The sequence below is a fragment of the Doryrhamphus excisus genome, chromosome 13, assembly GCF_030265055.1.
Source record: "Doryrhamphus excisus isolate RoL2022-K1 chromosome 13, RoL_Dexc_1.0, whole genome shotgun sequence".
Lineage (NCBI taxonomy): Eukaryota > Metazoa > Chordata > Actinopteri > Syngnathiformes > Syngnathidae > Doryrhamphus > Doryrhamphus excisus.
In genome coordinates this window covers 15,369,870-15,396,817 of record NC_080478.1, presented here as the reverse complement: position 1 = coordinate 15,396,817, position 26,948 = coordinate 15,369,870, and the positions used below count along the sequence as shown (strand labels likewise).

Below are 26,948 nucleotides of genomic sequence, written 5' to 3'. Positions count from 1 at the left end.
TTAGATTGAACAATGCGGATGAATGTGTGTCGGTTTATTTATTATAGTTAAGGTAGAAATGAATCTTGGGGTGGGGTGGGGGGGTGTCTGTTTCCTTGATCATTGTGTGTCCTTGCCTGGAAATTTCATGCTTGAATTCTGAAGGAGACCAGCATTCTAATTGTGATTGTTCACCAATATTTCGACACACATCAAAGATCAAAATATGGATTTTGTTTCAATTGTTCAGTTACATAATGTATTATAGTCTAAAGCAATCACTGTGATATTATCGCATGATGAAGGGTGAATAATGGCATTTAAAATTATTTGTTTAAAGGACAGCGCTGCACGGCGGTTGAGTGGTTAGCATGCAGGCCTCACAGTTAGGAGACCCGAGTTCAATTCCACCCTCGGCCATCTCTGTGTGGAGTTTGCATGTTCTCCCTGTGTGTGGGTTTTCTCTGGTTTCCTCCCACATTCCAAAAAATTGACGACTCCAAATTGTCCATAGGTATGAATGTGAGTGTGAATGGTTGTTTGTCTATATGTGCCCTGTGATTGGCTGGCGACCAGTCCAGGGTGTACCCCGCCTCTCGCCCGAAGACAGCTGGGATAGGCTCCAGCACCCCCACAACCGGTAGAAAATGAATGAATGAATCTTTAAAGGACTGCTAAAATGGGAGAAGTTCATTATTGTTACTTTGTCAGTAATCAGTCGATAAAGTATCCATTTTAGCAGTAGATTGGCCTTTCCCACAATAATTGTAGTTTTTATAACTTTTTATAAAGATTCACAAATTTCATCTCTCTATTTTCTTTGAAGGAGGCGCAACACGAGAGCTACAGCACCAGAGGTCCTGGTCCAGGGAACTCTGGGAAGAACAATGAGGATGGTGTCTCTTCCCAGGACCGTCCTTCCAGTCTGCCGGTGAGTGAGTGACAATACTGTGGAGCAAACAGCATTGCTAAACATGTCCAAAATAACTATACAGACACACAACATAACAAGGAGGCACTTTCAGCCACATCACAACAAATCTTTCATGTTTTTGTTTGAACTGCGGTACACAGATTTTCAGCCTTTCCACTCGTGTTGACTTCTGAGCTTGTGTCCATCTGAATGCGTCCATTTACCTCATGGCCCACTTCTTTGTCTCATGTTTGTGTTTTGACTGCTATCCACCACGAGTGTCCAAAAAACATCAGTGGTGAAAGCATCATGCGCTCTCCCACAGGCGCAGGAAAGCATATGCACAGTCACAAGCACTTGTGCTGAAGCGCACAGTCACACATGCAAACCCACGCGCACCGCCTCTTGGCATTTGGGCTTGCTCAAACTTGTTAAGCAGGCAGCCGCCAGGAGTAATTGAGGGGGAAAATAGTCAGTGGTCTATTCGTTTTGGACTGCTTTGCTTTTTTAAATTTTTTTTGGCTAAACTAATCAGTTAAGTCATTTCTCACGGCTCCTCTGCATTTTGAAGAATGGCATAAAAAGACATTTACAATTCCTTGGCTTAAGCTGCTTGATGTGTCTGGCAGGGCTTGGAGTAGAATGTGAAAAGTGCGAGATGAAGGGTAGAAACTTTAAATGAAGTCAGGATGTCGTGTGTTCATTGGTTATCTTGCAACACACATTGATGTTTGAATTTGTTGAAAGCTTTTGTTGCTTTTGAGGGACAATGCAATAAATGTTGGATGCAGATGAGGACTACTGTGTATTACAAAGCATACATGCTGCCTCTCTTTTTCTAATACAGAGTTTGTCTTTACTCATTTACTTTTCTTTCCCGAATGAGTGTGTGACTCTGGAGCAAGAGTTCCAGTTGCAGCGGATGAACCCTTGTACCCCGTTTTCCATTACTACTAGCGCATGTTGTCCATCTATGATGGATAGGTTAGCCACTTATACATTTTGTACAGTCTGGAATGATAGTGATATTGTAGCAGCATGGCGTGGTGTTCGATAAAGAAGAGCAACAATACAACAATTGAGGACATCCATCTTTTTTCTTGGCAAGCAAATTTTGACCAGACTAGGGATGGGCGATATGGACTTTAATCCATATTACGGCTGTCAACTGTGGTAACTAATTCGTGTCATTAATAAAACAATTTGTTTTACCGTAATAAACGCATACACATCATGGCAAGGCTGCACGGTGGTTGAGTGGTTAGCGCGCAGGCCACACACCTAGGAGACCCGGGTTTGATTCCACCCCCAGGCATCTCTGTGTGAAGTTTACATGTTCTCTCCGTGCATGCGTGGGTTTTCTCTGGGTTCTCCGGTTTCCTCCCACATTCCAAAAACATGCTAGGTTAAATTTTCCATAGGTATGAATGTAAGTGTGAATGGTTGTCTATATGTGCCCTCATTTTCTACCGCTTATCCTCATGAGGGTCGCGGGAGTGCGGGAGCCTATCCCAGCTGTCCAGGTACACCCTGGACTGGTCTCCAGCCAATCACAGGGCACATATAGACAAACAACCATTCACACTCACATTCATACCTATAGACAATTTGGAGTCGGCAATTAACCTAGCATGTTTTTGGAATGTGGGAGGAAACCGGAGTACCCGGAGAGAACCCACGCATACACGGGGAGAACATGCAAACTCCACACAGAGATGGCCGAGGGTGGAATTGAACTTAGGTCTCCGAGCTGTGAGGCCTGTGCTCTAACCACTTGGTCGCCGTGCAGCCCAGTGCAATTCCAACGCCATATATTTATCTCCAGCTCCAAACAAATGCGTCTCTAGTCCATTGGAACGACACTTCCTAATTGTCAGTAGGCACAGCACACGGCGAGATGCATTCACGGACACTCCGAACATCCTCTTTTAGTGGTAATGATACTTGAAATGTCGATTCTATTGCGCCACAGATTAGTAAGGACACAGCTTGGTTGCATCAACATGCATTATTGCGATATAAATAAAATCTCTTTTGGTTTATATCGGTCATTCCTAGACTAGAATAGCTAGACTAGCTCCACCCTTTAGGTGCTGTACCACTGAGGTTGCCAAAAGCGGTACAACTTTTGATGACGGAAACAAACAAACTTAGCCAAACTCTGCTGCTTGGTGAAAACAGGCCCTTTCATTTTAGGGCATAAAGGAGAGCGAAAATGAGAGCTGTACTCTTCCAGTGAGCTGTCATGGCGGTGTTGTAACTGTTGTTTTTTCTCTCTCCTCATTTTTCTTTCTCTCCCTCTCTCGCCAGCGTTTGATGTCAGATCTAAAGCTGCTGTCATCTCTTCTTCCTCTTTCTCACTGGCAGGTGGGAGGGAGAGCAGGTCGGCAAAGTGTCATGTTGTTGTTTTGGGACACGTCTGTTGTGTGATGTGGCGGGATTTTTTGAAGAGAGACTAAAAGAAACTGTGCTTTTGTGACTTACCATAAATGCACGTGTCCCCTGGGTTTTTAAAGTGTTGCACATGCGCTATATCATGCCTCAAATACAATATCTGTCAGTAACCATGTTGACCTCCTTATCTACTTTTACAAAGACTGTATAGGACTGCATATTGATACATCTAGCTAAATAATAAGATCCAAAACACAAAGTGTCTTATTTAGAGAGCAGTGGTTCCAACTGGTTTTGTTGCGGGATCCACCATCACCCTTCATTTTCTACCGCTTTTTCCTCACGAGGGTCGCGGGGGGTGCTGGAGCCTATCACAGCTGTCTTCGGGCGAGAGGCGGGGTACACCCTGGACTGGTCGCCAGCCAATCACAGGGCACATATAGACAAACAACCATTCACACTCACATTCATACCTATGGACAATTTGGAGTCGCTAATTAACCTAGCATGTTTCTGGAATGTGGGAGGAAACCGGAGTACCCGGAGAAAACCCACGCATGCACAGGGAGAACATGCAAACTCCACACAGAGATGGCCGAGGGTGGAATTGAACCCTGGTTTCCTAGCTGTGAGGTCTGCGTGCTAACCACTCGACCGCCATGCCGCCCCCTTCAAATGTTGTGTTTTTTTAAACACAAATGTTTATCGTATTTATTGAATAAATTGCATTTATTTACAGTTTAGTGGCTGCCTACAGGATGCACACCTTTAAAGGTGCCTTATATCTTGCCCTAAGATGGGTCCCAGGTAACCCACACATGCACACAACACTGTGCTAAGCACTAGCATTGTCATTTTAGCCAATTGCAAACTTTAAATTTGCGGTAGTGCAAAACCAGCTCAAAACAATTTTCATGATAATTTCAAAAACAATATGTTTTTATCCACAAATACATAACATATTTGAACAAAAGGTGTCTGTAAAGGTCTTTGGTGCATGGTATATCTTCTAGCGAGTTGAATCAAAGCATTTGCACATTGACCTGGATCAAAGGTGAAACATCTTCAAGAAAAAGCGAGTCCATTTGCTCTGACTGAACACTCAGCAAGTTTCATAATAATAGGAGGACTATTTCTTCTGTAGACCACCCCTGTGCCTGGGTCAATAGATCGAATCGGATATTATGAAACGGCTCCCAGGACTATCATACTGTACCTGGTAGTCTTCATTGGGGGCAGAATTATGATGTTCACTGATGTTTACCTCGGTTTTTTTGGTCTGGTTGCTATCGTTTATGTATACCACGGTGCCATTATGGTCCATTGCTAACGCTGGCAACAAGATGCAGGGGCATAACCCATGTTTAATACCTCATAATTTAACAGAAGATTAAGGAAATATAGGAAAGTACTGAATGGCGCCTGTGCTCGGCAAAGACCTCGTCTAAGTGGAGACGTCCACGTTCATGTCTTTAGGGATTTCCCATTGACATCTCCAGGCCTTTTCTGACATTTCATTCAGTTCCAAAAAAAAGGGGGCAAAGTGGCTTTTGACTGCCATCATCTTTTTTGGTGATTTGTACGGTACAAATGTGGTTCTTTTTAAACCACATGTGACCCCATGGGAACATAGGGATCAACCCCCATGTTCCATGTGTATTTGCTATCTGATTTTTTCAGTTAAAATTTTTGTTTACCTTTTGCCACCATATAGTGTGTTCTTTTTGTGTCAGTAAATACAATGTATATTAATTACATGCAAAAATGTGTTAATCCAATACGTGAATTGGACAATTTTTCCCAGTATTTCATAAACGGATGTAACTTTGCTAACTTTTTGAGTGGGACACATTGTTCAAGTGTCTGATGATACACACAAACAACCTCTGGTAGCACCAATGATATGATATTGACACCGTCTCCCCCACACAGACAAAGCGACTTTTTGACTGACAGGATGTCTCACTCTGTTCGCTGTTGTTCTGTGAAGTGTTAGGTACCGAACCAATGCACAGAGTGAACACTCGAAACGAAGAAAACAGGCACGCATGCATATGGCAATATATTGGAGACCGGCAAATTATTGTGTGATTAATTTACTTATTTATCATGACTAGTGAGGAAAAAGTAGCATAGAAAAGGGATGCATGGATGGCGTTCTCTGTGTTTTGCCTAAAGTTGCATGTCTGTGAGAGTAACACACACACACACACACACACACACACACAGCCGTGTTCCAGTCAGTACATGTTCCCAGCTCTCTAGCACTCCCCTGACAGCCTGCCAAGCTGGCGCGCCGCCTCCTATTCTGCAAGACACGGTAGTGGATGGCCAGCCATGTGGAAACAGAGTGAGAAAGAGGAGGGTGGCGCTGATGTGATGGGGGGGCAAGAACAGGATGAGTAAGCAAATAAGAGAAGAGAGAAAGGGCGTGAAGCGGTGAGGTGAAACGTGGTTATCTTTTTGTCACTTGTTCAGGGTGAGGGAGGATGCTGAATGCAGGCTAGGGGGTTCAGGTGGCAGCATGTTATTCACACATGCACAGACACTAACACACTCTTATACCCCTAACACTAACTTATATTATTCCCCCCCACCCAAAAAATGTCACATACCAACTCTCCCTCCTGCTTGTGTCCACCTTGCCCTCCTCTGAGTGTTAGGTCATGAATGATTGACAGGACACAGCTGGAGAGGCCTGCTACTCTCTCGTCACAACCACACACTTACACACACAAACACACGCTTAAGTGCACTTTGATGCACGTTCTGCCAGTTTCACGCACACTCACACACTCAATGTGTGCGTGCTCTATCAGAGCATGTCAGTCTGCCTCTACAGGATGTACCCTGACTGGCTCTCCACACTGCTGCCTTTTATTTGAGAGTCCCCCGGCAGTCAGGCAGGCAGGCAGGCAGGCCAGCAGGCAGCACACAGTAATGTCATCCAACAGGGTTACATTCAGCCTCCACATTAGCACACACTGGGGGGGTGGATGAGGGGAGTAAAGAGTAGAAGTCCGAATCCCAAGAAAGGGAAATGAAAAAGGGATGAAGTCTGACATATTTTTGGATCACATTCATGTTACACTCACAAAGTCCCTTCACAGTTACAGTATTCCCACTACATTCCTCATGCGGAAATAACTGCCCTATGAGCTGCTGTGGAGGGAGAAGCAGGAGTTGGGCAGGCACAGAGACAAGACGTTTTCTGGATGCTGTCATCTATTCTTACAAGGGGCAGCAGCACTGAAGGCCACAGCAGCTCCTGGCTGCCACTGCCTGCGACACGTTGCATGTCTGAGAATAGAAGTGCTAATCTGAAGCCAGGAATGCTTTCAGGGACACTAAACCGCCAGAACGGCCTTTTAACTATTTTCTACCTCGGTTTTTGTTAATTCATTACGAATGGTCAGAAGAAAAACAAAAATTACCAAAATAAAGCAAATCCAATGACTTTGTTCCTATATGCAAAGAAACAATGTGAATACTAAATGATGAATAGATGGAACTTTGTCACCTTTCTTATCAAATTGCTGTGTGGTAAGTTGGTTTCAGAGATCAGAAGAATAACATGTAGTATATGTGCATATCCCTCCATCCATTAGACATATAGAAATATGTAGATGCTATTAAGCTTAGTATAATTATGCTTCTTAAATTTGCATGTTGCACAGTGTAGCGTGCAGGCCATGCAGCTAGGAGACCCGAGTTCAATTCCCCACTCTGGCATATCTGTGTGAAGTTTGCATGTTCCGGGTTTTCCCCGGTTTCCTCCCACGTTCCAAAAACATGCTAGGTTAATTGGCGACTCCAAATTGTCCATAGGTATGAATGTGAGTGTGAATGGTTGTTTGTCTATATGTGCCCTGTGATTGGCTGGCGACCAGTCCAGGGTGTACCCCAGACAGCTGGGATAGGCTCCAGCATGCCCGCGACCTCCGTGAGGATAAGAAGTCCAGAAAATGGATGGATGGATGTAAATTTGCATGTCATGCATATGTAGAGTAATCCACATTTTGTCCCGTTTTACCGCCAACTCAGATATAATGACTCAGGGGGTCAGAGGAATGGTCTTCATTTAAAATGCAGACAGTCTAGTTTTACGCTTGTATGCCGGCCTGTTTTCTTTTGTTCCTCATGAATCATTTAGCATGCACACACAGTTTCATGTACTGTACACCTCCCCCCCCCTCTCCAGAGTGAACACGTGTTTTTTCTTGAGCGTACCATTCGCTCCCCCGTATAAAGTCGCACAGGAAACGGAAATGATCTGAGGTTAAATTCCTCTTTGCCACGCCATCGGCATTCCTTTTAAGAGTTCACATGTCTGGAGTCCAATTAGAGTCAGCAGCAGTTCTGGTCCACAGTCTTTTAGTGAGAATATGATACAAGTAAGTTTTGAAATGGGGGAAAGTTGAAAAGAGACCAGCCATTAGTTAGGCCTTTTAAACTTCTGTGTTGACTATGAATTCCTCCCTGTGCTAAACCACCGCTGATACTGCGCTCCCGTGGAGGAGAGACACACTAAAAGAAAATATCCCAATGGGGATCTGTAAAATATTTTCTTTTCTGAAGGCTTTTAGTTGTATCTTGATGGCTCGACATGGTTCTTCCTACTGGGAGCTCTGATGGCCAGGATAGGTTGTTAAAGCAAGCTGGTAACACAAGGCTGAGCAGCAGTGGCATGGAGATGGGGGAGGCCATGTTTTCTACCCATCTACCCTTGACGGGCTGGTTGGTGAGAAGGGTAGATAAATATGTTTGTGCGCGCTTACACATGTGCGAACCCCCAGGATGTGAAAGGCTTTATGATTTGAGACTGAGGGGAAATGGAGAGGGATGAACTTGGTTAAAAAAACACTAGTTCAGTTCCACTGGCGCCTCTCCACCCGCTACAGGGGAGGAAGGAGGAAGAAGAGGGGGAGAATAAGGGACTGAGGATTGACCCTTGAAGGAAATAAACGTCCCCTGTCTGCATCATTTTTTTAATTCTTTGACTCGGAGTTCTCGTCATGTACTGGTGTCCCTTTCTACTACATAAGGAAGGCAAATTTCTTCATCCACACACAAGGGATCAAACTAATCTGACACAGTATCGGTATTGGTTTCCAACACCAGCGTAATTCACAATGCAGATTTCTGATTCATGAGCCATGTTTGTTCTTTAATGTTGTCAGCAAATGTAGCTGGAGGAATATCAGCAAAGGTAGCCAAAAGAGTATCCAAATGCAGGTATCGGGATCTGATTGAAAGTTGGTGCATCCCTATCGCACACACACGTCCGTATTTTAGTGCTGAATAGCCTGCTGTGTGATTTAAAAAAAAAAAAAAAGGACAATACTGTACAAATTCAACATTTGGCGTGATTGCATTGCCAAGCATGTGTGTGTTGTGTACATTTCTATGCATCTGTGTGTGTGTGGCACAGAATGTTCATCAGTGTATGCATGAAGGCTATGCTAAAAGGCGTAAATGAATGTTTACATTGTTCAACAATAGATTAGGTCTTTTTGCTCATAATATAGTACATTAAAATCAACAATAGCATAATAAAATGAGACTACATCTCATCTCTCTTGGTATGTACATTTTATATTCACCAGCACTAAAAGTCTGATCCATTCTTCTGACATGAAGCGTTCTTTCATGAATGGTCACTTTCTTGTCATTACTACATTCATTTTTAAATCTGCAGTTAAAATGGCTTTAAATGTTATTTAGCCAGTCTGGGCAGAAGATTGGAAACATCAATTTTATATTCATTAATAGGACATGGAAAGTGTTCATTGGTAATTCACTGTGTGTATATGAATGTGTGTAAGACTGCACACACACACTTCCTCCTTCCATTTTTCCTTCTCTTACTTACCATCCTATCTTTCTCTTTCTGCCTTCGGTCATCCACTTGGTTTATTTTTATGTGTGATCACGGATGCCTGACATCCCAGCACATTGGCTGGAATGAAGGAAGGAGCCCACAGAGGACCGGAGGAGGAGGACTAAATGGACGGATGTAGGAATCACTTGTTTCAAGGGGGAACTCAGCTGTCATCAGCATGGCTCCCTCTGGCTGCAGGGAGGCTGAAATTACATCTGACTTTGAACTTAGAGGCAGCAGCACTGCCAGCGTTGCTATAGTGAGAGGATGTGTGTGTGTATATGTTTGTGTATGTGTGGGTACACACCTTGGGAGGTTTATTATGCATGATCCACACTGTGATGAGCCCTGATGGCACTATACAGTGCTGTTATTAATCTACTGTCATCAAATACCTGCACTTTCAACTCCTCCACACGTGCACACCAACCACATCAGTGAATTTATGCTGAAACGCATTCCCATACACAAACACTACCTCGCTCGCTCACGACCCAGTTCACAGCTTGATTCTGGATCCATGCGGTGCCTTTTAAAGATTAAGATAAACTTTTTCAGGCTTATTATCTTTTGAGAAGGTTTAGCTGGCTGCACACTGTGCTCACAGGCAAACACAAGTGCAATTACACACACGTACTGTAAATGCAAAGTTACTCAGATTGTAGATAGCTGTGTTTGAGCTGCCTCACTGAGTTTGTGAATATTTATGGCTTTAATCTCATCAAACACTGTATGAGAAGTTCGATAGATAGATAGATATATACTAGATAGACAGACAGACAGACAGACAGATGCTATTATGTTGCATTAATGCAGGGCCAGTCTCTCGCTGAGGGCCCAGTGTCAACACACATCTCCTGATAGTCTCCTACTTATACATTTTTCATGAACACTGAGCGCGAATTAGTGACGGATAGCTGCTGCAAATTGCTTGTTCTCCATGGTCGGGGACCATTGGGGGAGAGACAAAGAAAAGGAGGGTGAAAGTTAACGTAGAATGTGGAATACAGAAAATGAGCAGGGATGATTGGAAGGAATAAAACAGAGAATAACACTGCTTTGTTGTGTCCCCGAGGCGTGCCTGTTTGGTGTACAATATGAACAATTATCCTATGTGCCATGTGTACATGTTACAGTAAATATTCCAATTAACGCCTCACAGAGTCTTCTATAGTCGTAGGTTTGTTGTTCAACAAACGCAAATAACTGCTTTGGCCTGTAATTAGCTAAACAACTGTGGCTGTAGGCAACCTCCTTATGTAGGTAGCTGTCTGTTACTTTGTTCACCTCAGAATGGGCTGTAAATTGGTCATGCTACTGAGGTGTTGGTGTGCATGTTACACTTGCTGTGCTGTTATTTACAATTAACTCGGTATTGCAACATTGGTTCTGTTGCTGCTGTGTTGCTTGTATTTGCAATATACTTATTAATAAAAGTGTGTTTTCTTCTAATTTTCTCATGCTCGCCAAATTGTGTTGATAATAGTGAAAGTAGTTGTATTTAATTCAAAATTATTCAAGACACTCGGTGAGTGCAGACTTCCAGCAAGCATCATAATTCCCCCACATTGTGATTTAGACCTACATTTATTTTATCTGGATGTTAGATTTTTAGCTAATGCTAGCAATGCTAACATGCTAATATTAGTATGCAAAGTGTTTATATACATACGTATGTGTGGAGCTATGAAATGGATGAAAATGCTACTATGCTAATGTTAACATGCTAACACCAAGCATGATAGTGCTAGGTATTTCTATAAGTGTCTACCAGTGAAAATGGCTATAAATGCTACTATGCCAATGTTAACATGCTAGGAATGTTAACATGCTAATATTAGCATCCTAACACCTAGCATGATAATGCTAAGTGTTTCTATATGTTTCTACCTATGAAAATTGCTGCAAATGCAAGTAATGCTAACATGTAAACATTAGCATGCTAACACCTAGCATGAATATGCCTAGCAATTTTCCGAATGTGTTGTGAATTTTAAGTTTGGAATGGTTGGAAACGGTTGAAAATTGTGAAAGTAGTTAGAAGCGTTTAGATGAAAGGGATGCTGGAAAGGGATGCTGGAAAATCCACTGAAAACAAGTAAATGTACCTTAAATTACGTGATGTCTTTGAATGCAACCACTCATTGCTCATAATAACACGGTTTAAAGTGTGATTCAAAGGACTAGTGTTAGACAGATAGATTTTTAGACTTGTGTGGTATCTTTTAGCTTGATTGACATTCTATTATTTAAATGTGGTAAAAATGGGCATCTTTCAGCTATAGTTGGTGATCAATCATGATTAATTTAAAGCTGTGATTAATGTGATTAAAACATGTAATCATTTGACAGCCCTAGTAATTGTTCATTTGAGATGTTGTTGTTATACATTTTCTCTCTAATGTTTTTTTGCTTCCTTTCCTTCCCACGTGTTGTCCAGTGCAGCACATAGTTCTGACCCCAATTTTAGCTTGCTCTCCCTACTCCAATATAACACACATTCACCGGCAGCCTTTTCCTGCCATTACAGAACCTCACGACCAGACAGACTGATAGACTCAGTGTTAAAGTTCCTCTTGAAAAGTTTTTGTCAATTTTTTCCATCTCTGAAAAGAAATGTTTTTAAGAACTCTACCTTGAATGGTATAATTTCTTCCTCTTTGTTAGAAAAAAATACTTCTCAATTTGGAGATTTTTTTTTGGAGTGTCTCAGTCAATAATGCCTGGAATCTAATCATATAATCGAGTCCCTAGTTTAGGAGTGTTTGGTCTTTTGAAGTCTACTGAGTGCTGTTCTTCTCGAGTTGGTGTTTGGTTTTACTGTATGGCGATGTAAGATGGGTGGCACTATCAGGCAATTCCCAGGCATTGATAACATTTGTTTGAAAGTCATTTTTTTAATTATAAACACAAAACATGTATGATTAACCATCCAAAATAGACAACATTTTGAATATTTTTTTGCTAGGAATTCTCTTAACTGTGTGGAATTGTTTGTTGACTACAGCAATTGAGGCAAAATTGAGTGCATAGGTGCTATTAAAGGAGTTTCAAGTATACATGTTCTAAAGAAGAAAAACGCAACATACAGTAGTGTATTGGAGGTTGAGTTATAGCCACTAGGCTCTCCATTATCGGACAGAACCTCCAGGCAGCAATCAAATACCCATCCCAAGTTCAGATGACATTGACTGACTGTCCTTGTGTATACTAGAGCATTGTTGTTCTTGCAGTGGACCCGGGACATATTTGACAATCCACAGTTCAAATATACTGTTAAACATTGCAGTATACTGTCACGTTAACTGACCTTTAACTTTACGGACCATAGAAGGATTAAGTGTGTGTGTGTGTGTGGACCATGTGCAAGCAGGGACTATTATTGCTGCTGTAATCAGCTCTCTTCTGCCAGCCACAGTTATTACACTTGTCAATATGGCGCTCAGGGCTTTATAGACTCCGGCTACATGACACCAACTGGATGTTGGCCAGAGTCTTTGAGTGTGTGTGTATGTGTATTTTGTATGTATATATGTGGTTTTGTGCAAGATGATCCCTCATCTCTCTTGCATCTTACATTGTATGACCAATTTTAACAATTGGTGTGACACCTATAAGGGGAGAAACAGGAGAGAAACACTATTGTGTCTTGGGGATGTAGGCAAGTAGAAAGGAAAGGCTTAATGATGGAAATAAAAAAAAAAAAAGGATTGAAATCCGGAGGGGTTTTCTCCTGGTGGCATTCAGCCCTGCCTTGATGACTGTCCAGTCCACTTCAGCTTGTTACTCGCCCTGCCAGCCTGATTACTAACGGCGCTTGGCACTGAGCTATTGTGCAATGGGACCAAAAGTGCTTGAGCAACATTTGCTTTGGTAGCACTGAGTCACACAGTCATACGCACTTTTTTTTGGCATTTTTTTAACAATAAAAATTGTCCAGAGAAACCAAGATGACTTTTGTCTATTTATTAGGAGCTCCTAGATGACACAGTGCTCCAGAAATAAACAAGCTGCTGTCTATATGAGTGTGAAAGTCAAACAAAGACACATACAGACATACACTATATTACCAAAAGTATTTGCTCACCCATCCAAATTATCAGAATCAGGTATCCTAATTACCAGGCTTGGCCATGGGTGTATAAAATCAAGCACAAACACTTGGGCCGCTCTCAAGAGCTCAGTCAATTCCCGGGTGGAACTGTCATCGCATGCCACCTGTGCAACAAATCCAGTCGTGAAATTCCCTCGCTCCTAAATATTCCACAGTCAACTCTCAGCTTTAATATAAGAAATGGAAGAGTTTGGGAACAACAGCGACTCAACCACAAAGTGGTAGGCCATGTAAATTGATGGAGAGGGGTCAGCGGAGGCTGAGGCTCATAGTGCAAATATGTTGCCGACTTCCTGCACAGTCAGTTGCTACAGAGCTCCAAACTTCATGTGGCCTTCAGATTAGCCCAAGTACAGTACACAGAGAGCTTCATGGAATGGGTTTCCATGGCTGAGCAGCTGCATCCAAGCCATACATCACCAAAGCAATGCATAGTGTCGGATGCAGTGGTGTAAAGCACGCCTCCACTGGACTATAGAGCAAAGGAGACGCCTTCTCTGGAGTGATGAACCACTCTGTTCCATCTGGCAATCTGATGGACGAGTCATTTGGGACTGCATGGGGCCAAGTGTGAAATTTGGTGGAGGAGGAATTATGGTGTGGGGTTGTTTTTCGGAAGTTGGGCTTGGTCCCTTAGTTCCAGTGAAAGGAACTTTGAAGGCTTCAGTATACCAAACATTTTGGACAATTCCATGCTCCCAACCTTGTGGGAACAGTTTGGAGCGGGCCCCTTCCTCTTCCAACATGACTGTTCACCAGGGCACTATGCAAAGTCCATAAAGATGTGGATGACAGAGTCTGGTGTGGATGAACTTGACTGGCCTGCACAGAGTCCTGACCTGAACCCGATAGAACACCTTTAGGATGAATTAGAGTCATCAGTGTGTGACCTCACCAATGTGCTTTTGGAAGAATGGTCAAAAATTCCTATATACACTCCTCAACCTTGTGGACAGCCTTCCCAGAAGAGCTGAAGCCATACTACGTAGCTGCAAAAGGTGTACTGACATCATATTAAACCCCATGGGTTCCGAATGGGATGGCACTTAAGTTCACATGTGAGTCACAGCAGGTGAGCAAATATTTTTGGTCATATAGTGTATGTAATAAGTGTGTGAAAGTACATGAGTACAAAGTACATTTTTCCTCTACGCAAAAAGAGAAGAGAAGAGCTAGCTGCAAGATACCATAGACGGGTCGACCGGAACATACTGTATCTAGCTAAGTGCAAAAAAAATGAATCAACAGTGAGACGTGAAAATTTAGCACTAAAATAATTGCAACAAAACTGAGCAAAAGTCCATACAGTGGAGATATCGATTTTGCCACTACAATATACGCGCACACACAGTCAGAGTCACTGAGCACCCATTTTTGCATTCTCATTGCTCTTTTGGAAGTGTACCACCATCTGTCACACTTGGCTAAGTGATACACACTATCACTGAAAGTGTGACTTACAGCTCCAGTACCTGCTGTTATCATGAACTTCTCGCCTCCATACACGTGCAAAGGACACAGAGCGACCATAACGTTATTGATAGCCAAAATGTGGTACATTAAATACAATACATGGGATTCATTGTCAGGTCTAAGATGGTACATGTGTTAGTATTCAGATGTGTTTTAGGTACAGAACCTCCAGTTGTATGTAGATGCATACCGAATTCCAGGCCGTATATAGAGAATTAGCGACAGGAAGTGGTCCTTACATGATGTGGTTACTTGGTAATTAAACACTTCAATAGATCCATTTTAGCACAGCAGCAGAAATCCAGTGAAATCCAATGAATCCTTTCCCCTTGAAATACTTTAACCCGAGGTGACCAACGTGTGGTCTGGAGTAGGTATTTTAGCCTTTTTACAGAATCATAAATACCATAGTTGCCCCCCATATCCTTTGAATTTTCAGTCTCCAGCCTTTGTTGGAAAAAGTTTAAACACCCCTGATGGATAAGACAAAATCCTGCCCTTCAGGTGATAAGGAACTTACATTTACTGTGGAACCTCGGTTTTTGTACAACCTGGTTTTCATGGAGAAGAACAAAGACTGAAGATGACTCTGTCATCCTGATGGAGTGGAAATAGCAGACTGGAAGCTTTAAAAGGATGGTGGTGCTTGGTATCTTTTTCCATCTTCTGTTAACCATGGTTAGCTGCAAACAAACACTTAAAGTCATCATTGCTTAGCATAAAAAGGGCTTCATATTGTAGGAAGGGATATTTCTGCTATAAAATGGCACCTCAATCAACCATTTATTACTCTAAAGAGGCAAACATCGTGCAGAAGAAGTTGGAGTTCCAGATTACCTGACCAGTAAGAGAAAAATATGGGACTGTTTTGTCAACGGGCTGCACGGTGCTAACCACGGTGCACGAGTGGTTAGCACGCAGGCCCCACAGCTAGGAGACCTGAGTTCAATTCCAACCTCGGGCATCTCTCTGTGGAGTTTGCATGTTCTCCCCGTGCATGCATGGGTTTTCTCCGGGTACTCCGGTTTCCTCCCACATTCCAAAAACACTAAATGTGCCCTGTGATTGGCTGGCGACCAGTCCAGGGTGTACTCCGCCTCTCGCCCAAAGACAGCTGGGATAGGCTCCAGCACCCCCCGCGACCCTCGTGAGGATAAGCGGTAGAAAATGAATGAATGAATGCTCATTATAATGCAGTACGGTTCTACATCAGCCACAGTAATAAACATGATGTTAACACATCTTGAGCATTATTATATTTACAAAACTAGTTCATAGATTGCTTCTTTGCATAGCATTTGTCCTAATGGCTTGTGTTTCTTCCCGAGTTGTCACATCCATTAGCAGCTGCGTTACTTCCACATCGCAGCTTGTTTGCTGGTGGGAGAAGAAAAACAATGTCCAAGTAGCCAAGAGATTAAAAAGGCTGTCTGTGAATTGAGTTACAGTCCATATGATTTGTTGTCTTTCAAGTGTTTCTGCCTCTTCTGTTTTTCATTCCTGAGTTCCATCCTTTCTCGTGCGCCCTAAAGGCTTACTGCGGTGTTTATCCCTCTAATGAGCTAGCAGCGCTTTTTTTTTTTGTTTATGCTTTTTGGATGGCTGATATTCATCATATTCTCAAGCTGACATTTGCATCATGTGCACAAAGCTAAGTGCTCCAGCCAAGGGTTTTCTTAGTGAAAGTGGCCACTGGGGTTCAGAGCAGCTCGGCACAGTGGCCCATGTTGCCTTGTTATATACTCCCTGCCTCATCAGTATGCAAGCTAGCTGGCAGCTTTGCATTTGACACGATTGCTCTAAAAGGGCAAGCGCATTTTGTAACACACAAAAACACACTTACTGTACATGCACGTGGTTGCAGTTGTTTGCTCAGAGCCATGGCGGTGCCAAATGTGTTGTTTCTCTTATTATTTTGCCCAGGCAACGTGGGACCGCTGTGCACCGCCCGGTTCAACATTGTCTGAGTCATTCTTCTCCTACACACTGATATGCATATTGTGTAAACATATTTACACACATTTATACAACGACTATGAGGAGGGAAAGGTTTATTGGTGATCTTTTGTGTAAACAACATCCAGGGCTTGACTTCCTGAGTTAGACTGCTTTTATAAGTCCCATGATTTCCCTTCTCTGGTCCTTTCACCTCATATTTCCTGGTAAAAAGCTATTTTTTCTATGCTCACTTCACTGTAATGGCTAGGTGTCCCAATTCTTGTTAGTACAGTGTGTCATTTGACTTTTAGTTAAAGTGGACGTGTTGGTGTGTGCATGTGTTGGTGGTTAAAATGATGTGGAAATCAAATTCACCTTGAAGTGCCCTTCTCTCTCTCTCTCTCTCTCTCTCTTTCCTCTCACCATCTTTGTGTGTTTTTCTACCTTCGCCTTTGCTTTGAACACACCGCAGCACAGCAGTTCAAAGCATGTGTGTATATGTGCGTGTCTGTGTGTGTCTGTGTGTGTGTGTGTGTTAGCAGTCCAGTTTGAGGAGCAGGGCAGAGCGGGAGAAAGACCTGCTCCTGCACTCCTCTAACATCCCAGCACCCCCTTCATCTGTCCCCATCAAAGAAGAGCCAGGCTTAGAGGAGCACTTGTCCTTCTCCTATCAACCCCCTCATCAATGAAAAGCAATGCGGGGCAGTGAAGTGGGGGAGGCAAGGTCACTAGCAGGAAGGAACGGAGGAGAGTGAAGAAGGAGGTTGGAAAAGGACAGATATGAATTGATTTAGATGAAGAGGAGATGTGACTGGGGTGAGGAAACATCAGAGAGAAGGGGGGGGGGTCCTCATCCAGGTCTTGGTGACCTTTGACATCCACCTCTACAAGAGGACTTTGGATGGATAGAGTGTGTGGATATCCAGTATGTGTGTTGTTGTTGAATTATTGTGTTTTCAATAACTTTTTAAAGAGTAGTATCTTGACTCCAAACTTGACGTTTAAATAATGTTCTCCAGTGTTCCTACAGCCTGTTTACGCTCCCCAAACATGACAAATACCCATACAAATATTGTGATATTAATTGTAGTATGACATTAAATATCAACCATATGATATAATATTATATCGCGGATATCGTAATTTTAACATCTGGGCTGTGGTTAGCTCTACTAATATAAAGCGTAATAAGAACACAGGTGGAAGAATAGTCATTGAAAATCTGATGCACACTATACTATGTATAATATTGTATCCCAAAACAGTCAGAAAGTAATATGTGCAGACGGTAGCGGTCATAATGAAGCTGATCTGCAGAAAACACACCAAACCAGATAGACAAAACATTTGAACAGAAGGAAAATAACCATACCAACCTTATTTTAGGTCATTTCATTTTTGTCTCTCTCCATCCGTTCTCATTCTTTCCATTTCTCGAATGGTTTCCTCTGCCAACTTAATTCTACCTCCCAGGAGATGGTTGATTCACCACACATTTTACAGCATGTTTACCTTGGCAGATGTACTCTATTAGTTTACTTCTCTCTGATTTTGTTATTACAGCCTCTGTATCTAACCACAATTGGATTTCAAGAACTGTTCTCACACCTTGTCTGTACCACAAGATTACAGAAAACAATATAAATTCCATATGTTTTGTCTTTAATCGCCCATTGTTCTTCCGTTCAGAGTCTACATGAATTCAGACTTTTGCTTCCCAACCTTAACTGTGTTTGATTCTCTTGCAATTTCTCACCCTGGGAGCACACTGATCCCTTTTTTCCCCTTCTGTGACCTCATTCCCTCTTATTTTCCTGTCCTAACCACTCTCAGACTGGGAGTGCTGCCGTGTCTCGAAGTCATTTTCAGTTAAAATGCATTTGGATTGGCTAACCAGAGCGGCCTCCATTCCTTTTACCACTTCCATTGAACCAGGACACCAGCCAGCAAGCCGGTCAGCTGCCCTTGGGGTCAACTAGATCCAAATAGCTTTTCCTGCAGAGCTTCAGACTGGTTTTTACTCTTTTGTCTTCCCTATTTCCCACTTATTATCTTCTTCCTGTGCGAGTACGATTTTTGGTTTACCTTAATGGTTCTGTTCCAGAAGCCTGTTAACTTCCATATAAATAGAAGTACTTGTTACAGTGGAACACAGTCCACTCAAGGATCATAGCCCACTTATTATATATTTTTAAAAGCTCACCACAAGTTAATATTAAGACCGAAAAAATGATAAAATTACTTTGGATTGAGAGTTTTTATTTTAGATGAAAGGCAAGAAAAGCAATGACGTGTCAGTTATGGCGTCACATTAAATGATTGCTCTAATCCCTTTTTAATCACATCCCCTAAAGAGATGTGCTAAGAAAAGATCTTGGCATTGATATGATATGTTGTGATGTATGAAGTAGTCCTCGTTTAATTCACATTTAATTCACACACATTATCTAAAGGAATTGCAAATCCTATGTATCACATTATAATGTGAATAGCCTACTTAATGTTCACCTGCTATGTTAGTAGTGTAATTGTAAATCACCATACATGACACACATCATTACCGTGAAGCAGTCAATGAAAAGGCCAGACATAAATTCCCCTGCAATGTGACGTGATTTGAATGTATTTGCGTGAAACATGGGAGGAAGATTAACACAGCTGTGGGAAATAATCACACCTGTGATTGGAAAAAGGATTACAGATCCGGCTCTGCCTTTCACCGGTAATGTCTGCAGGACAGGATGCTTGCTTAAACTCCGGACAGTCGCTAACGCTGCTTTGTTTTTCTTCTCAAACGTGACTTTAATGTTCTCTGTTTTCTACCTGTAAATGTTTTACTATTTATGCTCAATCAAAGGAAAAGTGCATTTTGAGGGGAATTTTGCCAATCATTTCCAATCCTTGAACACACATCTTTATCTCGTCTGTGTGTTCTTATTCCGTGTATAAAGCCTTCTGAAAAAAATCTCTAAAAAGTGCCAACAATACTGGTCATCTGGCACCATAACTTCCATGATGAAATCACTATGGCAAACTTCTTTGCACTTTTCAAATGCTGCAGTGATAGGAACAAGCACTGGGAGTCATAGCAATGCTGGCGTTTCAGGTGGCTGATAAGGTTTCCATCAGTTATCTGAGCTATTTTCATCATAATTATTTTCCACCCCTTTTTCATAATAATAATAATAATAATAACATGATGGACTGGGACTTGATGAGTTGTTCATCATCGATAGGTTGACAACAAACTTGAGGGACTATCTAAAGTTCAAAAAGGCAGCTTTTTCATTGACTTTCACTAAATAATGCATTCATACCAAATGTTCTGGCCAGTTAAATGAGGAAGACAAATGCCTGGAAAATAGCGTTATGGCCGTCATTTCCTGCTGGCAAACTTTAGCCACTTAAGCTTGAAGTACCTAAATTGACAATATGATACACAAGATTGAACTGCTAACATAGTGGGGAGTATAACCAGCACAACGGGCGTGCAAGCGGCAGTTTTGCATTCAAAATATCAGTGTAATATACCTCTATATCTGTCTGCGTCTGCATGTGTTTGTGTTGTGTTCCATCCACCAACACCGTGCAGCCCCCACACACTCAGACACTTCCTCCTGCACAAACGCCATCCCCGCGAGACAGCAGTGGCGGTGGCATTAGAAAATGTCCAAATATGACGGCATAAACAAACGGGCGGACAGTTCTTGGTCTCTCTCTCTCTGTGAAGTGATAATGTGTTCCCCTCGCTGTTTTTGTTCTCATGCTAATGAAGTGGACCACATTGGTAATCACTTTCAGAACCTCAGCCAGGGGAAAAGGAGAAACGGCAAAAAAAACAAAAGGCTCAGACAAAATGAATGCTGGGCTCTTGTTTATGTATTGGTGGAGAGTTTGAATAGGTTGTCCTTGCTGCTAGAAAACTGTGTTTAAACAGATCCCGATAGTCACTTATTATCATGGCTTGCTACATACGGCCAGGTCAAAGGTCAGTAATATCGGTATCAGTCGATAGTATTGTGAGAACTGGACTCCCTAATGAGAGCAAACTAGAAAAATATAGTTTAGAGTTTTTTTTATTTGCATGATTGTGGTGAAGAACAACTGCTCTCTCAGACATCGTAGTCATTGCTGGGCAACTGTTGTAGTCACAGACTCACTTTACCTTGTTCACTAGGGAGAAATATATTTAAGAGTCCAGACAGTGGTCGAGTGGCATGGCGGACAACTCACTTAAACTGTTGTCAACAACTTTGCAATTTTGTCTGGACGTCTCATGTTCAATGATAACATCACTTGTAATCATCTATTTCTCAATCTATGTGCTGTGTAAATACATATGCTTGTGTGCCGCTGGTCATCAGCCTGTGCGTATGAGTGCTCTCTGTGCAAGGCTCCAGTAACAAGCTATTGATTGCACAGGGCCATAATGGAAATACTGAGAGGCCAACAAGACATACAATACAGGGACATGTGGCAATGCATACAAAGTTACTTTAATACCACATGGGCCTTAAAGGTTTTCTTTTTTTATGTATACAGTAAATCCCAGCTTTAACGTTCTGATTCCAAATGTAACCACAGTGACATTTTGTTTCTTAAACAAAGATGTAATGCGGTTAGTTTGGAGCTGGTTTTTGTCTCACATGGCAGATGAGTGGATATCAGATTTATGGAGTACGTTGTAACATTTCAAAGTTGCACTGAACAATTTTGCTCCCTTGTTGTCATTATACTAATTAAGTCCTGTTCGCAAAACACTATTTGTGTGTTGTTGTTTATTTAACATAAACATGGTGTGTCCAGCCTCTCCGAGTTCTCCAGGTCATTTTGAATAGCTCAACTTCAACTCTCAAAATCAAAGCCAAAGTTTCATTAACCTAAATACTTACCTTTTTAAAAATGTTAAAGATTCATGCAAGATCCACATAAAAGTGGGCCATTTTTTAAAATAAATATAGAAAAAGTCAAATTTAACCTTTTTATAACAAGCCATTAGCTAGGCTCAAATCCTCAACTAATAACAAAAGAACAAAATAAGAAGGAGTGCCTAGTTTAAGAGGAGATTTTAAAATAAGAAGACAAGTATGTCCTTATTTTTTGCTAGGAACTGCATCAGGCTTAGCACCTGTCTGTCTAACATCTTGTACATTTGCGGTAGAGCTTGGCGTGTAAATAATTGACTTAAAAACCTCACTGGACATTGCAAGTCCATCATTTTCAGCAGGTTTTTAAAGCCGTTTTTCCACTGTTGCACCAGGGGACCATATATACAGTACCGATGTAGCGATTGGAGTTTGTGGTGGTCAAAATTATTTTTTTATGATCTGGATTCGAAGTATGTCTATATTACTGAATTACTGCTTTTTTTTTTTTTGCCGACTTCTTCCACCGCTGACACAGTAGCCTGTTTGCTTCAACTGAGCCTCCGGGCTTCTGTACGCATGCATGAGGGAAGTCCAGTCTACTGTATGGTGATATCAATGATATGGTTAATTGTGATACTGTGCTTCAAGTATCGCCCAGTCCTATTTTTTCATAAATGACCTATTTTGCCAGGATCACTTGGAATGGTGGCCCGACCATTAGCACTCATTGTAAATAAATTGACAAATTTCCAGTTAGCCCGCAATTGGGTGGCGACCAGTCCATGATGTACCTTGCCTCTCACCCAAAGACAGCTGGGATAGGCTCCAGCATGTTAGCGGCATAGAAAGTGGATGGTTCTACAGTTATGGATGATCGGTATCAGAATCATTAGCCAATAAACGCTAATATGCCGGGATTCACTGGAGACATTTGTATTGTGTTTTTTTCTGAAAGTCTTATAAATGTTTTTTAATATTTGTCACTTTCTAACATGATCCTCCTACTCACCAGCTGCAAATTGTTGTATGAGCTCAATATCACTGATGAAGTGTAAAACACGCAGAACAAGCTTTAAAATGATTTTTTTTTAGCTTTGGCTACAACATCATCTGTGGTTTGTGCAATTTTGACCAAGGCTTTCATTAACATTTCTTATTTCGAAGTTTGCCGGGGCACCGATAAATACATAATCACTATCTTCATCTCTACCTTTCTGTGTCTCATCCACACAAACACACACACTAACACACCTGCTTTGCCACTGGCGTGATGTTTGTGTCCCAAAGGTAATTAGACCGAGGCTGTTGCTGGCTGAGCTACAACAGCTCAGATACCTGCACCGACTCTAGGTTACCTGAATAGAGGGAACACCCCCCTGTGTGTGCACACGCGCGCGTGTGTGTGTGTGTGTGTGTGCATGTTTTTGTGCTGTCTTATGAAACATTGTTATAAGGATTGTGTGACATGCTTTTCATCGCTTACCTGCACACAGTTGTTGTGACATCTGTGTGATCTTGGTGATAAACCTGAATAATAGGAGCATATATGATCATCTTCCTGTAGACGTCTTTCTCACGCACACATACAGGAAGAGACGAAAGGGTAGACGTGTCTATTACGAAGGAGCAAACATGACAAGGCTGTTATCTGCTATGCTCTTTATGAATATCACTAGATGGTCTTTAGGATAGATGGTTCAGGTTTTGATGATGGTAGTGTCACTGCAGTGACATTTTGGCAGTTGTGTTGCTCTCACACGCCGAACACAGCGCTACATAATGCACCCAGATCAAAAGCGAGCACAATCACAAACGCTGGGATTTTCTTGCAAGCTGTCACCGTCTTTCTCACACCCTTTGTACACATTTTTGGGAGAAAAGTGTGTTTGTGTGTGTGTGTGCCGCTACGTGTCATTCTTTCTACGACACAAACACACACTTTTCAGCTCTGTGTTAGTGGGTGCTGTGAAGCTGCGTTAAGCCGAGAGAGTTTAGCGTGTTCATCCTCCTGTTTGTGTTATCGTTTTTTGGAGGCTGGAGGCTGAAATTGAGCTGTTCTTTGTTATGTTAGAGTTAACTATTCATATTTTTAGGTGTAAATTTGCTACTACAGGAGACTTTCAAATGTACAGTAGTGTTCCCACACCACCCGTGAATGATGAAAAAATGCAAGTAAATGATACTGCCATAAAAATATATATTTTTGACACACAGCCCGTACCCTTCCAACCTCTCCTGCTATCTTGATGTTGACCTTTTTGCTATAAAAGTGAGGGTTGTAATTATTAAACTAGATTCTCTTTTCAATTACAATTGTTCACTTCTGACACAATCCAGGTTTAAGCCCTAAATATGTCACAGACACTTATTGAACATCAGGAAAGTATTACGCGTATAAGTACACTTCACAAATGAGTTCAAATGTAAGATGATCAATAAATACATGGAATCGGATTCACAATGTAGCCTTTAGTCTGGTTGTCAGGCATAAAAATATGATGCATTCAAAGACCGCCGGAAAATGGTGCAATATTAAAAAACACCTTAAAGTACATAAACATACACGAAATTTAGTACATAAAGTACGAAAATATACCCAAGCCAACTGCGTTCCATTCTTTCAAGTTCTCCGTGATGAGTTTTGAAGCACACATTGCGTAGATGGCGGGTACATCCACAGGAAGAGAAGAAGAAAGTAGATGAAAAGAGAGGAAAAACTGCCAGGCTGTTTGCTCCCACCTGTCTACATTTGCAAGAAGAAACAAAAGTGCAAGAGGAAAAAGACAAAGACGGCAGACGCCTGGGAAGACTTGAAAAGGGAAACTGAAACAAGAGGAAGAGAGGAGGGAAGGAAGAGAGCAGATATGCGTGTAGCCCCAAAAGGCACATCGGTGTTTGAAGCCAAAGCGCTGGAACAAGCGGTAGCATCGACTTCATAGAGAATGGGTCTCCGGGTAAACAGGCACAGTGGAGGGATATGTTGGTATACTGGGAATGCTGGAAGGGAAGGATCATCGCTCATTAGAGCTGCATTTCATGCCATAGCTAAAGGATTTGGATATCTACAGATTATGGAGCTTTTTCAATCTATTTGATGAATTTCTCATCATCTGATTTTTTTTCTGCTCTTATGTTATTAGTTGTCACGGACAATATTAGTTACACTTGCACAATCTAATGAGATCTACTGTGACCTGGGTCATTTATATATGGGTCAGTCTCCTGAACCAGAGAGAGTGGTGTATGATGAACATGATGGACTCTCATTTGTACTACATACTGTGATATTCTGAAGACACATATATTGCTTTTGATGATCTAATGTAAATTTCAGCTGTTTTGTTGCATAACAGTGGAACCTATGTTTCACCTGCTGTGATTCTCACAATATAACACCTTATAGAACCATAGAAACCATGCAAAACAGGAAATGGACATGCCAAAATAAGAGAACAAAAGGAAATATATAACCCAAAAGTCCAACCTGTCAAATGGAATATTACATTGACATATTACATTCATTTCAGAGTCCTTGTCACGTATTTGTTGACTTGAGACTATTCTATTCCACTACATACAATGTAAATGATTGTAATCATGACATTTATGATGTTTATTCATTCATTTTCTACCGCTTATCCTCACGACGGTTGCGGGGGGTTGCTGGAGCCTATCCCAGCTGTCTTCGGACGAGAGGAGGGTTACGATCACAATCAACCCAATCATAGGGCACATATAGACAAACAACCATTCACACTCACATTCATACCTATGGACAATTTGGAGTCACTAATTAACCTAGCATGTTTTTGGAATGTGGGAGGAAACCGGAGTACCCGGAGAAAACCCACGCATGCACAGGGAGAACATGCAAACTCTACACAGAGATGGCCGAGGGTGGAATTGAACTCGGGTCTCCGAGCTGTGTGACCTGCTCGCTAACCACTCGGTCACCGTGCAGCCACATTCATGATGTATTTATGATAAATGCGCTGACCTCATTCCAGCTCTTTATGTCACACTTGAACTCGGTGCAACAATGGCGAGTCGTAGCAATCTCTCAAGTTAAGTTTGAGAATATAAATACAGGCGCTACTTAAACATCACCGATGAGGATCTGTGATTAACAGGTGAACAGTTCCTTGACTTCTTTTTTTAAAAGGCAGATGGGATGGCTCCAGGTCACCCACAAACGCGAGCAGGATAAGGGCTGTAGAATATTAATGAATGGATGGGAAAGTGTACCTAATGAAATGGTCCATTATATTTCCAGTCATGGGCTGGAAGATTTCAGTTGTTGTCAGTCTGCATGAACTTTATCTCACTCTATAGCAGTAAAAGCACACATGTCCTTGCCGTTAAAGAAGTGTAAGGACAAAGCATTGTCAGTGAAGCAGCTAAAAGAAAAAAAAATCAAGGATCACAAGGGAGAAAGGGGAAGAATGAGTGTATAGAGAGTGAGGAAGACTGGCGATGGAGGAAGTGAGTGAGAATAACAAGAGAGGGAATTATTAAAACGTCTTTAGGGGGGATAAAAGCACCAAGTCATTTTCCAACACAAGAGGAAAGGGACCGGTTGGGGAAGAAAAACGCATTAGCTGAACAGGGTTTTCAAACAGGCAGACGCAGTACTGCTGGTTTTTACCTTGCAAAAAATGAATGCACGGGTGATGTTTTGTGTGTTAAAAAAGCGAGTGACGGCACTTTCATCTCACTCTTTCTTTAGTGTGCCTGTGATCTCAACTCTGGAGGATTTCACTGCAGTGCTTTTGAAATCAAGTCCCTGTTTCCCTCGATGCTTTGCTTTCCTTCCTGTCTGCCACTCTGTGTGCGTTTTGTGTGTGTGTGTGTGTGTGTGTGTCTGTGTTACACGTCAGACTAACAGCGGCAGCTACAGAGATGCGCCAATAGGAATCCAAAGGCTAGCAGAGCTAAGCTCCGAGGGCCAAACACATCCACAATTTGACAGCAGGGACACGTTCACCCTGGGAGAGTGAGATAGGACACGCTGCTGCATCCCACTGAGGCACAGCATAGAACTCTCAGAACGGATGCACTCACAAACATGATTTCAAAAAGCAAGTCTCATATTCATCTTTTTTTACAGCACTCAATGACATAACATCTTTGACCTCATTGATATAATAAAACACCCCTCCCCTCTTATTCATTCATTTTTGGGATTTTTTCCCCTCCATTTTAAATGATGTTAAAGGAATGTATTGATGGCCAAGTGGTGAGCATGTTGGCCACACAATCAGGAGATCAGGAAGATTTGTTGAGCATCTCGGTGTGGAGTTTGCATGTTCTCCGGGTACTCCGATTTCCTCCCACATTCCAAAAACATGCTAGGTTAATTAACGACTCCAAATTGTCCATAGGTATGAA

General features: G+C 42.0%; 1 protein-coding gene across 9 annotated transcripts in view; it reads left to right on the top strand.

The window, feature by feature from the left end:
• arid1b (AT-rich interactive domain 1B) overlaps positions 1–26,948 on the top strand; it is a 214,300-nt gene that overhangs the window by 105,957 nt on the left and 81,395 nt on the right. For all 9 annotated transcript variants that reach the window (XM_058089846.1, XM_058089848.1, XM_058089845.1 and 6 more), the window contains one exon: positions 806–910. In XM_058089846.1, coding sequence (XP_057945829.1) covers positions 806–910 — 105 coding nt within the window. The remainder of the gene's footprint in view (positions 1–805; positions 911–26,948) is intronic.